Source organism: Microtus pennsylvanicus, chromosome 4, assembly GCF_037038515.1.
Source record: "Microtus pennsylvanicus isolate mMicPen1 chromosome 4, mMicPen1.hap1, whole genome shotgun sequence".
Taxonomy (NCBI): domain Eukaryota; kingdom Metazoa; phylum Chordata; class Mammalia; order Rodentia; family Cricetidae; genus Microtus; species Microtus pennsylvanicus.
In genome coordinates, this window is record NC_134582.1 from 102,489,399 (window position 1) to 102,501,154 (window position 11,756).

The following is an 11,756-nucleotide window of genomic DNA, read 5'->3' on the forward strand; positions in this document are numbered from 1 at the left end:
ATGCCTTGGTTTGTTTAGTTGGCCTCAATGAAATAGAATGATAAAGTAGAGCATCTAACTCTGTTAAAATACTCTCATTCTCAATGAGACATTTGAACTCATTATCTTGGGATCCTACCTGTGCTTATATGAGATAAGCAATATATGTGGAATTCATGGTCATCCTAGTTATAGGATAAAGGGGGCTGGGTCTGTTCTGTATCATATCATTCCTCAGAATAATCCTTGGGTCTCATGGCCTCTTGAGTACCCTTTGGCCAAGTCCTCTCTGTGGTTAGATCAGTGTGATGACAGGGTTCAGTGATAGAAGAAAATTCTACTCACTGTTTGTCAGTGCTCCAAACAAATTCTCTGATTTTCTTTAACCTGTTCTTCACCAAAGTACCAGCTTCTCTCAGCAGCAGACCTTCCTCTACTCAAAGAACTCTTGTTCTGACCAGACCCTATGCTTAATTGGAGTACTATTGTCATCCGGTGCAGTCAGTTATTTCCTGATTAGATTTTGGTCGAGTTCCATAGACAGAACCTACATTTGTATAAGTTAAACCTTGCTGAAAATATGTGACTTAGGGTATTTTAAGCTGTAATGTGATGACCTTATATGATTTTGTTAAATGAAAGTACTTTAGTTACAAAAAGAAAAGAATACTGAAACAACACCTACAGCGCGCGCACACACACACACACACACACACACACACACACACACACACACCCCACACACACACACACATGCAAATCTTCTACACATCTGGATTTGCCCCATACATTACTGCCCTATTGTGCCTAATATGCAGAAACCAACACTTTACTGTTTTCCCTGGATCTGGCCAACAAAAAAAAATTGCAAATGTTAAACTGTTCTGAAGGAAGACTGTACCTATGGCCTTGTTTTTTGATGCTCAGAAACAGTGACGTACATATGTGACCTTAAGCAAGACACAGTGTCAGAAACACTTAAGTATCCTAAAATAAATGAATAAATAAATAAATAAAAGTAGTGAAAGTCTGGGACACAGAAATTTTGCTGAGAATGGAATTATTTGTTGCTGACAAGATGTATATAATGATTTGTAGTTTCATTTTGGTCCCTAGATGTAGCCTCAAAATCAAGTAAAAAGGTCATGCTGATTACATGCGTCATCATTGCCATGAGGCTGAAGAGTCATCTGGTTCTTACCTTTATTCCTGATCTTCCTTTTTCTTGCCTTTTACAGGATGTGGCCTTGAGGATGGTTCACTGGCCTATTTATTGGGGTGGAATATTTACCGGAGGTAGGACTGCAGTGAAGAAGCCAAGCTGTGCTAAGGACCCTCAGAGATGCCACTGTCTTTCTCTCAGCCGTGCTCCTGTGAGTAACTCTTTCCGTGGACTTTTAAATAACCGAGGACATTCCATTGACTTACAAAATCTTTTGGACAATTTATATATTTGGTGTCATTTTTACAGATGCTTATTTGTTCTTGCCTAATCAGGACAAATAAAATCAGATAAAGCTGAGAAATACTTTTTTATCACTGCTCTAGAACACAAATATGCTGCACACTCTTAGATGAGTATTTGTTAAACAAGTCTTCATTCCTGGAGACATGTAGAAATGTCTAGAGACATTTTGCATTTTAATTGACTAATATAGAAAGATTTATTTTTGTATCTGGTAGTAAGATTTTGCTTATATGACCAGGGAATAAAAAATGATCAACATCAAAAAGTCAAATTGCAGAAATTGAGACATTTGACTAGAATGAGTTAAAAGTAGATTGCCTACTAAATTTTTAGTAACTATAGAAGGAAAAATGTATCATGTTCTGGTTTCTGGATCTCTGCTATAATATGCTTAACTTGAATGAACTAAATTAATCATTCTTTCTAATATGGGGACATTGAGTTCAAGAATAATAGACTAGTATCTATACAACTCTAAATTTTTCATTCAAGTAAAAACATTTCAAAGGAGATATTATGGTAATACAGTCTTTTCTTGATAAAATTTATAAGTAAATAAATTGATAAGAAACATGAATTAGATTTTATGAGGTAAAAAATTCCAGTATCCTTAGATCTTTGTCAGTTAGGTCAAACTGTTGATACCTTTAACTTGATAAAAGGAAGGATTTTACATGTACTTATTGTATACATGTACATCTAGCATGCATAAAGCAAAATTAGAGAAAGCATCATGATTTTTGAAAGTCTAGTTGTACAATAAAAAATACTCTTCCCCAGTAAAGAGTGCACTTACTTTTATCCAATGCTTAATGACAACCATAAAATCATATATATGCATGCAAATATTTTTATAGTGATGAAGCACTTTGTATGTATGTGTTTAATAAGACATATACATATGCATGCAAATGTGTATATATACGTACATACATATATCAAATAAAGCAAAGAATGTTATGAATTTGAAAGAGGATAAGGTTATGTGGGAGTGTGTGAGATGAATAGAGGAACAAAGAAAATGATATGATTATCATAATCTTAAAAATAAAATGATCATTTAAAATGCATTTATCTGAATTATTTTTATTTTGCTTATAAATAGTTGATGGTTTCATTGTATACTACACAATCTTTTCTAGTGATTTTAGTTATTTTTGAATACTTATAGTTAGGGATTTTCCTATTAATAAATCTTACTAGTACCCTGATTTTATTATGAACATTTTAAATTGAATTTATTGAAGATTTTATATGAGGTACTTTTCCAGATATATTTACTAAAAATAACAAATTGTATACTTTAATAGTAACATGATGCTTCATCCTCTTGAAATCACTAATATTACCATTTTAGACCTCTATTTTTGTCTACATATAACAATGTAATTTGATAATGACATACTAACACTATATATTATCAAGAAATCTCAGTAAAAGATGTTGTCTTATAGAGGAAGACAAACAAATAAAACAAAGACGAATGAGGCTTTTTTAGTCAAAGGCTCAAGGACAAAGGTTGATCTCTACAGGTAACAACTTCTGCTCATACAGCCTCAAGACTACAGATGTGTTCTTGCAACTAAAGTTATAACTGAGAGACCTGGATATGAACTGAGTCACAATGCATAAGGCACAGTCCATACTCTTGGCCATCTATTCTCCATCAGCTGATACTAAGATATTTGGGGAGGTGAACAATTAATCAATCCTACCACTCTTCTCTTTCCACAAAACATTTTGATGACATTACACATGATCATTCTACCCAGAGGGTTATTGAAAAGTACAAGTTTATATGAAAACCACTCTGAAGCTTGTTGTAAAATGGCAAACATATAGAATTATTACTCTAAAATAATAGAGCCAGACCAGAGGTTCCTTATCATACTGGAATCTCAACACCCTGTGTTACATAACAGTCACTCATGTGTTTGCTCTTTATTTTTTATTTATTTTTAATTCACCATTTTTTATTTATTTTACATTCCAACCACAGTGGCTCTTCCCTTTGCTTCTTCTGATTCTTCTCCCATCTCCTTTCTTTACATTTAATATGCACTTCTGAGAGAGTACATAATATTTTCATTTGTCTGAGTCTGTGTTATTTCAATCAAAATGATTTCTTTCCTAGTTCCATTCATTTGCCTGCAAATTTCTTGATGTCATTGCTAACTTTGTTGAGTGGTACATTAATGAGTGAGTACATACCATATTCATTTTTTTTCGGTCTGGGTTACCTTACTCAGGATAGTGTTTTCTAATTCCATCCATTTGCATACAAAATTCAAGATGTCATTGTTTTTACTGCCAAGTAGCACTCTAATGTGTAGATGTGCCATACTTTCTTTATCCATTCTTCTGTTGAGGGACATCTATGTTGTTTTCAGGTTCTGGCTATTATAAATAGTGCTGCTATGAAATAGTTGAACAAATGCTTTTGTAGTATGATTGAGCATCTTTTGGGTATATGTCCAAGAGTGGTATTGCTGGATTCTGAGGTAGGGTGACTCCGAATCTTCTGAGAAACTGCCATACTGATTTCCAAAGTGGTTGCACAAGTTTGCATTCCCACCAGCCATGGATGAGTGTTTTCCTTGCTCCATATCCTCTCTAACATAAGCTGTCATTGGGGTTTTTGATTTTAGCCATTCTGACAGGTGTTAGATGATATCTCAAAGTTGTTTTGAATTGCATTTTCTTAAGTATCTTTTGACCAATTTCAAATAGTCATTGAATGCATTCTTATACCAGCTTTTACTCATCTTTCTTCCAACACATGTGACTTGTGCCTATGCTTGTTCATCCAACTCTTGGGATTGAAGTGCCTGATTTCCCAACTAGTGTGGCTTGCACCTGTACCTGTATAGTCCACTGGGGTTGCAGGGGAAGTCTGGCAACAGGGAGGATGTTCAGGTGTGTGGGGTTGAACAGTGGAGTGGGTTTTGTTGGGGCAACATCCAGTGGGTGGTGGACATTTGGTTACGGTCTGGAGGAAGGTCTCTTACCTGCATACAGGCCAGTGGGGACTGCATCAGAGAAATTATGTTTACTCTTTTAATCCATAAAGTTAAGAATGAAAGCTACCAAGCTAACCTGTCAAAATATACACATTTCTTACTTAGTTTGGAGTACTCATATTTTCCATCCCTATCTTATGCAATGACTTCTGATCCTTAGGTGTGGGTTTTATGCGGAGGAACAGGTAGATTGCTCTGAAGTTGCATCTCCTAGGAAAGTCAGAGGCTATACCCACAAAGTCTCACCATCATGATTCCCTAGTCACGAGCTGAATAAAGTAAAAGCAATAGGTATCCCAACATGGGTTAGGTAAAGTCCAGGAGGTCTCCAACCTACACAAAGAACTATAGTCAATTAAGGTGAAATAGTATTTCCCAAGGGAAAAAAACACACTTCTTGGTTATCTAATACTGAATGGTACTGAAAATCTTACCAATGATTAATTAGAAAAAGCAGCCATGAATTTTACAAAGAGCAAGGAGAATTATATGGGGTATTGCAAAGAGGAAAGAGAAGGGGCAAATGATGTAACTATATCAATTTCAAAAATTAAAGCAAAAATCTTGTAGGAAGGGATAGTTGAAATCTGACATAGATTCTTCATAAATTGTATAATACTGTACCAGCAATTAATATGATCTTCTGATGATGAAATTTTCATAGTTATTTTTGATATCAATTCCAGACCCCAGGAAGTCACTAAGTTCTGATACTATCTATTTGTGTGAATGTGAGAACTGAATTACATTTTCACAGTGAAAAACATGTTTTCACCCCTATACAGTATCAAGTCAACAGGAGAAGGCTTTGGGAAAAGATGATGTCATTTCTTTGTGATAATTTTGGATGAATGGATCTAAATGTTTCTTGTTTCTTTTATTAGGGGCACTTCTGGTGCTGCTAGTGTCAAACCTCCTTTTATGGGAGAAAGTGGCCTCTGCACCTTTGAATAGCAATGAGACTGATGAACTGTACCTCACGGAACTCTTTGACCATGCAATGCTACTCTGCCAGAATATCAGTGACCTCAACATGGATTTGCCTAGGATATTTGTAAGTACTTCACTGATATCTGTTTTACTTACTTTTTCATAAAGCAACTTCCTTGTCAAGGACTGTCCTGTACCACATTTATAGTTACCATGAGCCAAATTTCCTTTACACCTTACATAAAAGTATATGGCAAATAGGACACTTTATAATAACAAGATAAAACAACATTTATTGAAATATGAAATAAGAAGATTGGAGTAGGTTTCCTGAAATCTCAAAGACTTTTGAAGAATTCAATATGTCTTGGAGTTTCCCCATACTTATCTTTAAATTTTCTTAAGTTTTAATTTGTGTCAAAATTTTCTAATAAACAGAATAAACAGAACTGGGGAAGAGGTCTGATTTTCTTACCTTGTTTGCTAGAGGCACGTCTCTGTTAACATCTTTACTTAGCACACAGCATACGTCCAATAGAGAAGAAATATAGTGTGTAACATAGAATGAACAAAAATAATCTAAATTGTGCAGGTGCAGCAAAAGAAAATGGCAAGCAAACAACCAGAAAAAAACTGAAGAAACAAACAAACAAAAAAACAAGCAAACCAAACCTTAGCCTCTCAAGCTTTTAAATGCTGGAAGTTCTTGTTTAAAAAATTAGAAAGCATGAGTTTATTCACTTAGAATGCAAGTTTAGAAAAAAAGTGAGTTCTCTGTTCATGAGAACAATGTTAACAAGGTTAGCCAAAAATGAGGAGGAGAAAATACACAAGGCTTCTGTATAGAAATTGGCAGCCAGAGAATGTATCTTTGTGCATTTATGTTGTCTTTTAACTCACTAGTTTTTTCTCCATCCTGTCTCAGACCGTCAGTGCATCATCTGCAAAAGTTTCTGATAAATTTGTAAGTACCTCGCTTACTTCCATCTTCTTTACTCTAAGTCTTCATGTTAATGACTATGCTTGAATTTAGCATAGGAAAGCTTCAAATCCAAGTTTCAAATAATACACCTCCATGGGTAAAACAAAGTACCAACAACTGAAAAGTAGCATCACAAGGGAACAACTCCAGAAAATTACTGGTTTGCAAAGAATATAATGATTTTAAAGGTTATTCTCCTTTTGAAAAACCTGATTATTTTGAAATATCATTGCACTTGGAACACAATACTTTAATAGTTGTATCCAAGAAAGAGCTCGGATTCCATGGTCTTCCTTCTCTGAAGCCAGCTGCCATTGACATCTTTACTTAGCACACTGGGGACATCTAATAGGGAAGGCATGCATGACAGTGAGTCACAAAGAATGGATAGAATGAATGTAAACGCTGATAATCCAAGGAGGGGAAAAGCAAGCAACAACATATTAGCTTCTCATAAACACTAAATCGTGAGGGTCATATTAAGTTTTCTGGAGCACAGGTTTACTCACTGGGAAGGCTGGTTTATAAGAGTCAGGTTCTCTTCATGATGGCTGTATGGTGTCTGTCCAGGGTAAGTTAGGGTCATGGAGGAGATACTAAACATGTCTTCAGTACAGAAATGGGTACCCAGAGGATGTTGCTTTTTCTAATAAATAGGTCACCATGTTATATCTTTACTCACTATGTATTTTTTGACATGGTCCTCATCTGGATTCAGATAAGTTCACCATCAGGGTCATCCAATCAAGTAAGTGCCTCACTTATTTCTATGTTGTCACTCGCAGAAGCCTTCATTCTCATGACATTACTTGAATTTATAAGAGAAAATGTTGAAGACCAAGTGTCAAGTAGCACAGTGTCAAGTATCAACAGCTGTATCATGATATAGCATTCTTTCACTATTATACACGAATGCTTCCAGCAGTAAAAAGCAAAATGAGAATGCGGAAGCTTCAGGGAATCTGATTTGAAATAAAAAAAGGAAGAAAGAAAGAAATTTAAAATGTTTTACATAATTTTTATAAATTTATTTACTTTCTAATTAATAATTATTATGGCAAAAGCACATTGGTAAATTTTTAATCTTAGTTTTTAAGCTGATTTCATTTTTAAAAATCACATATCTATTGAGTGTATTAATATTCTCATATATTTATTTTTAAGACACAAATTAACACAATATTAATTTTGAATATACAGATGCTTGAGTTTCTTGGAAATCAGGAATTCCTGGTTAAGAATCTCATCTCCTGCCACAATTATTCCATCAAAACACCAGAAAACATTGATGAAGTCCAAAAGATCTCTGTAAGCCTATAGTTGTATATATATATTTTTTTACCTAAATAGCTAATGGAATATACTGACTTCGCTTTGTCATGCTGTGGGGCTTTGTAAGTACTGTAAGAGATGTGAAAATCATGCCTACATGAAAATGATTTGAGAATGAGCAAAGAAAAGTCACGCTAGATACTTCATGTTAAATAAGCAATGCTAAGTAATATTGTAGCAGGCCCATAAATTATACTTTAAGAGGGTTTTAGTTTAATAATATCTCACCACATGACTTTACTTAATACCTTCAATTACATTTTTGTCCTTGTATGTTACCAGCGAATGGCTCCCCACTAGCAAATCTCACATTATTTACTACCATGCTGTCTTCTTGATTTTCAAGACTCATCTGATTGTACTTCTGCTTCTTACTCTCCCATTTATTCCTCACAACTCCTAGGATTTTTTTTTGTCTTAACTGTAAGCACCTGAACAAGAGAGTGCTATAAACATTGTCTAGTGTTTCTCAGAATGAACCATGCCCCCAGTTCTTATGACAAGGTCTATATATCACTACAACTCTAGTATTCAACTGTTATGTTCTTTCCTTATGATTCTTTTCTATAACTTATCTTCAAACGAACTGACTTTGGCATCATGTGAAAATGAGAAGGCAAAATGAAGGGAAAGGGTGTTTCCAGATAGGTACTCCATGGCTAAGCACTTCACAACATGCTTTGTTGACATTGCTGCAATTAGCACTCATAAGAGCTAGCTGATTTAAGTAGAAAGAGGCTTTGAAAGTTTTACTGAACTTGAAGAATCAGCTTTCTCTGTCATAATAGGTGTTCAGTTCCATGCAATACAAGTTCTCACTCTTATTCGTTATGTAGCAATGGTCCCAGGAGACTGCATCACCCACACTTTTAGATCTTGTCCTTTCCTCCATGTATTTTTGGATTCCATCACAATATCCGCTTAATTTCATTGTACTCTTTTTATTGTCTCTGTAATAGCTAAAGATATCAGTACACAAACTCTGTTAAAGCAGGAATGAATTTCATGTAAGATCTTGGAACCCACTGGAAATCAAAATCCCATTATTTCTATTTATGCTGTTATTAATAACAATGGCATCCCATTATTCTTTACTTATATGTTCCAAAAATGTGCTGATCTGCTAGAGACAAGGAGAGAGAGAGAGAGTGCCCTACATTGAGGAAACCATACTTATTAAAGCCAGGTTGCATTAATGGAATACTTTTACCAATATATTTTAAAAAACTAAAATTAATTATGATTTTGAACAACTTAGTTTATCTGTGTTATAAATCTAAGTAAAATTTTTCTCCATGTACCCTGGGGGAATCTACTTTTCCTGAATTAGAACACCTACTAAGCCCCAACAAATTCTTGGGTTCCCCAGGACAAGCAAAAAAACAAAACATAAAAGAGTCTACAAGGAGATCAGATTTTCATGTGGAAAACACAACATGATCAATCAAATGTGTTACTGGAAATAATAGATATATACATAATTACTTTATGGTGGTAAATTACAGGTTGATCATTTTTACGTTATTAATCTATATTATTTTTATTCCCCCAAACCGTACCACCTTCACATAAAATAACAAATGGATATTTAATTCACAAGTCTGATAGAAAACCAAAGCTAACTAATCCTTCTTTATTTCATGTATTAATATAACTGATGAAACATGACTGCTTAGCTTGAAGACTTTCCAAAACTGATACTGAGCAGAATGCAGGCTTGGAATGACACTCTTCATAACCTCCTGATCATACTTGGAAGTATGCCAGGATCACACAATGATGTCCTATCATTAGCCAAAGATATTAGGACAAAAACTACAGAGCTTTTTGAAGACACCAATAGTATACTCAGCAAGGTGAGTAGTGTAATTATTTTTATTTTCCTCACTCATGAATGATATGACTTCTGCAATGAACATTAAGTTTTGAAAACTCAATTTGCAAGAAAAAGTTTGGTACCCAATCTTGTAAACATTCTCAGAACTAATGGATAAACAGTGGAGTTCAAGTTTTTTACAGTAGCTTCAACAGTACCTGTAACTCTGGGTAGAGTAAAATATTCCTGACTACTTCATTAGACTCTCTTAACACCATAAAACTTTGCCAATCAGCATGCATTGCAAAGTCAAACCCAACTCTGTGCTCAAGTATCAACCCATTCCTCTTTCTTCGGAGTCATAAAAAGACAGTTTTCATTTGAAGTAGTTTAAATATAAGAAACTGTTCGCACACATCTTGATTTTACTCTATTGGACAAAACTGATTGTTTTCCCCTTTTGTGTCAGTTATTAATTGCAAATAACTTTTTAGTTAGGGATAGGACTTTGTTTCTACTTCCACATCTCAGTCCTGGAATTTTGTCTAGTTTGAACCTGTGGAAGTTTTATGTCAAAGTCTGTGAGTTTATGTGTGTATCAGTCCTGTTATATCTGAAAGATGCTGTTTCCTTGATGTCGGTTACCAGTTTAGCCTCTTAGAACTTTATGCCTCCTCTTCCATGTAGATACTGGATCCTTGAAAAGAAGGATTTGATATAGACTTCCTATTTTAGCTGAGAGGTTCAGAGTGTCTTAATCTATGCACATTATATAGTTGTGTATCTCTTTTTAATAACTACAGTCAGAAGAAACTTCTCTGATGGGGACTGTACACATCTATAGGTATCACAATATTTTATTGCTATATTCATTTTAATGAATAACAGTAGTAGGTTTCCCCTAGTTCTGTGACCTATCTAGTTTTAGGTTCTAAGCCTCATTAACAGCATTAACAGTGCCAGGTATGGGCTATATCTCATGGAGTTGTTGCTTAGATCTATTCAAAGAGTGGATGGTTCCTCCCATAACATTTTCGTCACTCTTACAGGCAGGTATTCTAAAACAGATACTTGTCTGCAAACAGTTTAATAGTATTATTATTTCCTTAAATGTTTTTAACATCTAGGAAGGAAAGGAGAAGCAAATACAAGTTGTGTAAATAATAACTGACTGATCATCCTTTTGGTCAACAGATTTATGGAACAACAGAAAATGTGGATTATACCGTCTGGTCTGGTCTCGAAGACATTCAGTCATCTGACGAAGACTCTCGCTTTATTGCCCTTTGTAAATTATCATATTGCTTGCACACTGATTTACAATCAGTTGACCTTTCTCTCATGATCCTGAGATGTACAGTGCTTGTTAATAGTGACATATGCTCATCCCCAAGAATTGGAAATTCATGACGTTGCATCCTTCTAAATAGTCTTCATGTTACACATTTTGAAGGTTTGCTTGGGTGTAATGAGTTTCTTTTAAAAGAAAAATAAACATTGCATATATGCCAAAGTTTAGAGTGATAACTTGTTTGTATCTTTTATTCATTTAGTATTAAATGTGTTAACAACTTTAAAAGGTTTGATTGGCTATTGGAATTTTTGGGAGCAGTGAGACCCCAGATCCTCAATTTCTTGTAATCCCCTGATCTGAGTGCATACAGCTGCTCTGAGCACGAGACATTCAGGAGTTCCTGATGGCAGGAGAGTGGTTTCAGGTGGGTTTGGCTGGGGCGTGGCTACCTCTTTATAATCTGCCCCTGAACACAGTAAAGGGGGCATTCTTGGAGAATTCAAGGATGACCCGTGTTGCTGTCTCCCTGTCTGTGTGTGTGTCTGTGTATTTTAACCTCCAGCCCCTTTGCCCGAAGCTCTCTCGAACTGGTTGCCAGCGCACAGAGTGCAGACACGGGGGCGTGGTGCGTGGTAGGAATATTTCACAATTTACACTAGAGTCACGCTAAATTAATATTGATGTTGATATAGTTATTATAATCAGAAAGTAAATTACATTTAGAAGTTTTTCCATATTAATAAGTAATGGGCTATTGGACTGCCTCAAGAAAGTCATTCAACTTCCAGGAACCTATACTGTTGCCCCATGCCATAGCTACCCAATAGGTTCTGCCAGGCCATGATACCCTGCATTCTGATGCTTTGTTATGTTTTCTTTCGTATCTCTAAGTCGACTACACTCAACACACTCCTCAAAGAGGACCACATGGTGCT

General features: G+C 35.2%; 1 protein-coding gene across 1 annotated transcript; it reads left to right on the forward strand.

The window, feature by feature from the left end:
• The first annotated feature begins 1,321 nt into the window (after positions 1–1,321).
• LOC142849051 (prolactin-7A1-like) lies at positions 1,322–10,937 on the forward strand. The gene is made up of 6 exons (XM_075971167.1): positions 1,322–1,352; positions 5,352–5,521; positions 6,323–6,406; positions 7,580–7,687; positions 9,388–9,567; positions 10,722–10,937. Exons 1-6 carry the CDS (start codon positions 1,322–1,324, stop codon positions 10,935–10,937), a joined length of 789 nt encoding a protein of 262 aa, XP_075827282.1.
• Positions 10,938–11,756: the final 819 nt, after the last annotated feature.

Coding starts and splice junctions, on each gene's coding strand:
- LOC142849051 (XM_075971167.1), top strand. CDS start 1,322: ATGCCACTGTCTTTCTCTCAGCCGTGCTCCT. Junction 1,353..5,351: donor TTTCTCTCAGCCGTGCTCCT/GTGAGTAACTCT, acceptor TTCTTTTATTAG/GGGCACTTCTGGTGCTGCTA. Junction 9,568..10,721: donor CCAATAGTATACTCAGCAAG/GTGAGTAGTGTA, acceptor TTTGGTCAACAG/ATTTATGGAACAACAGAAAA.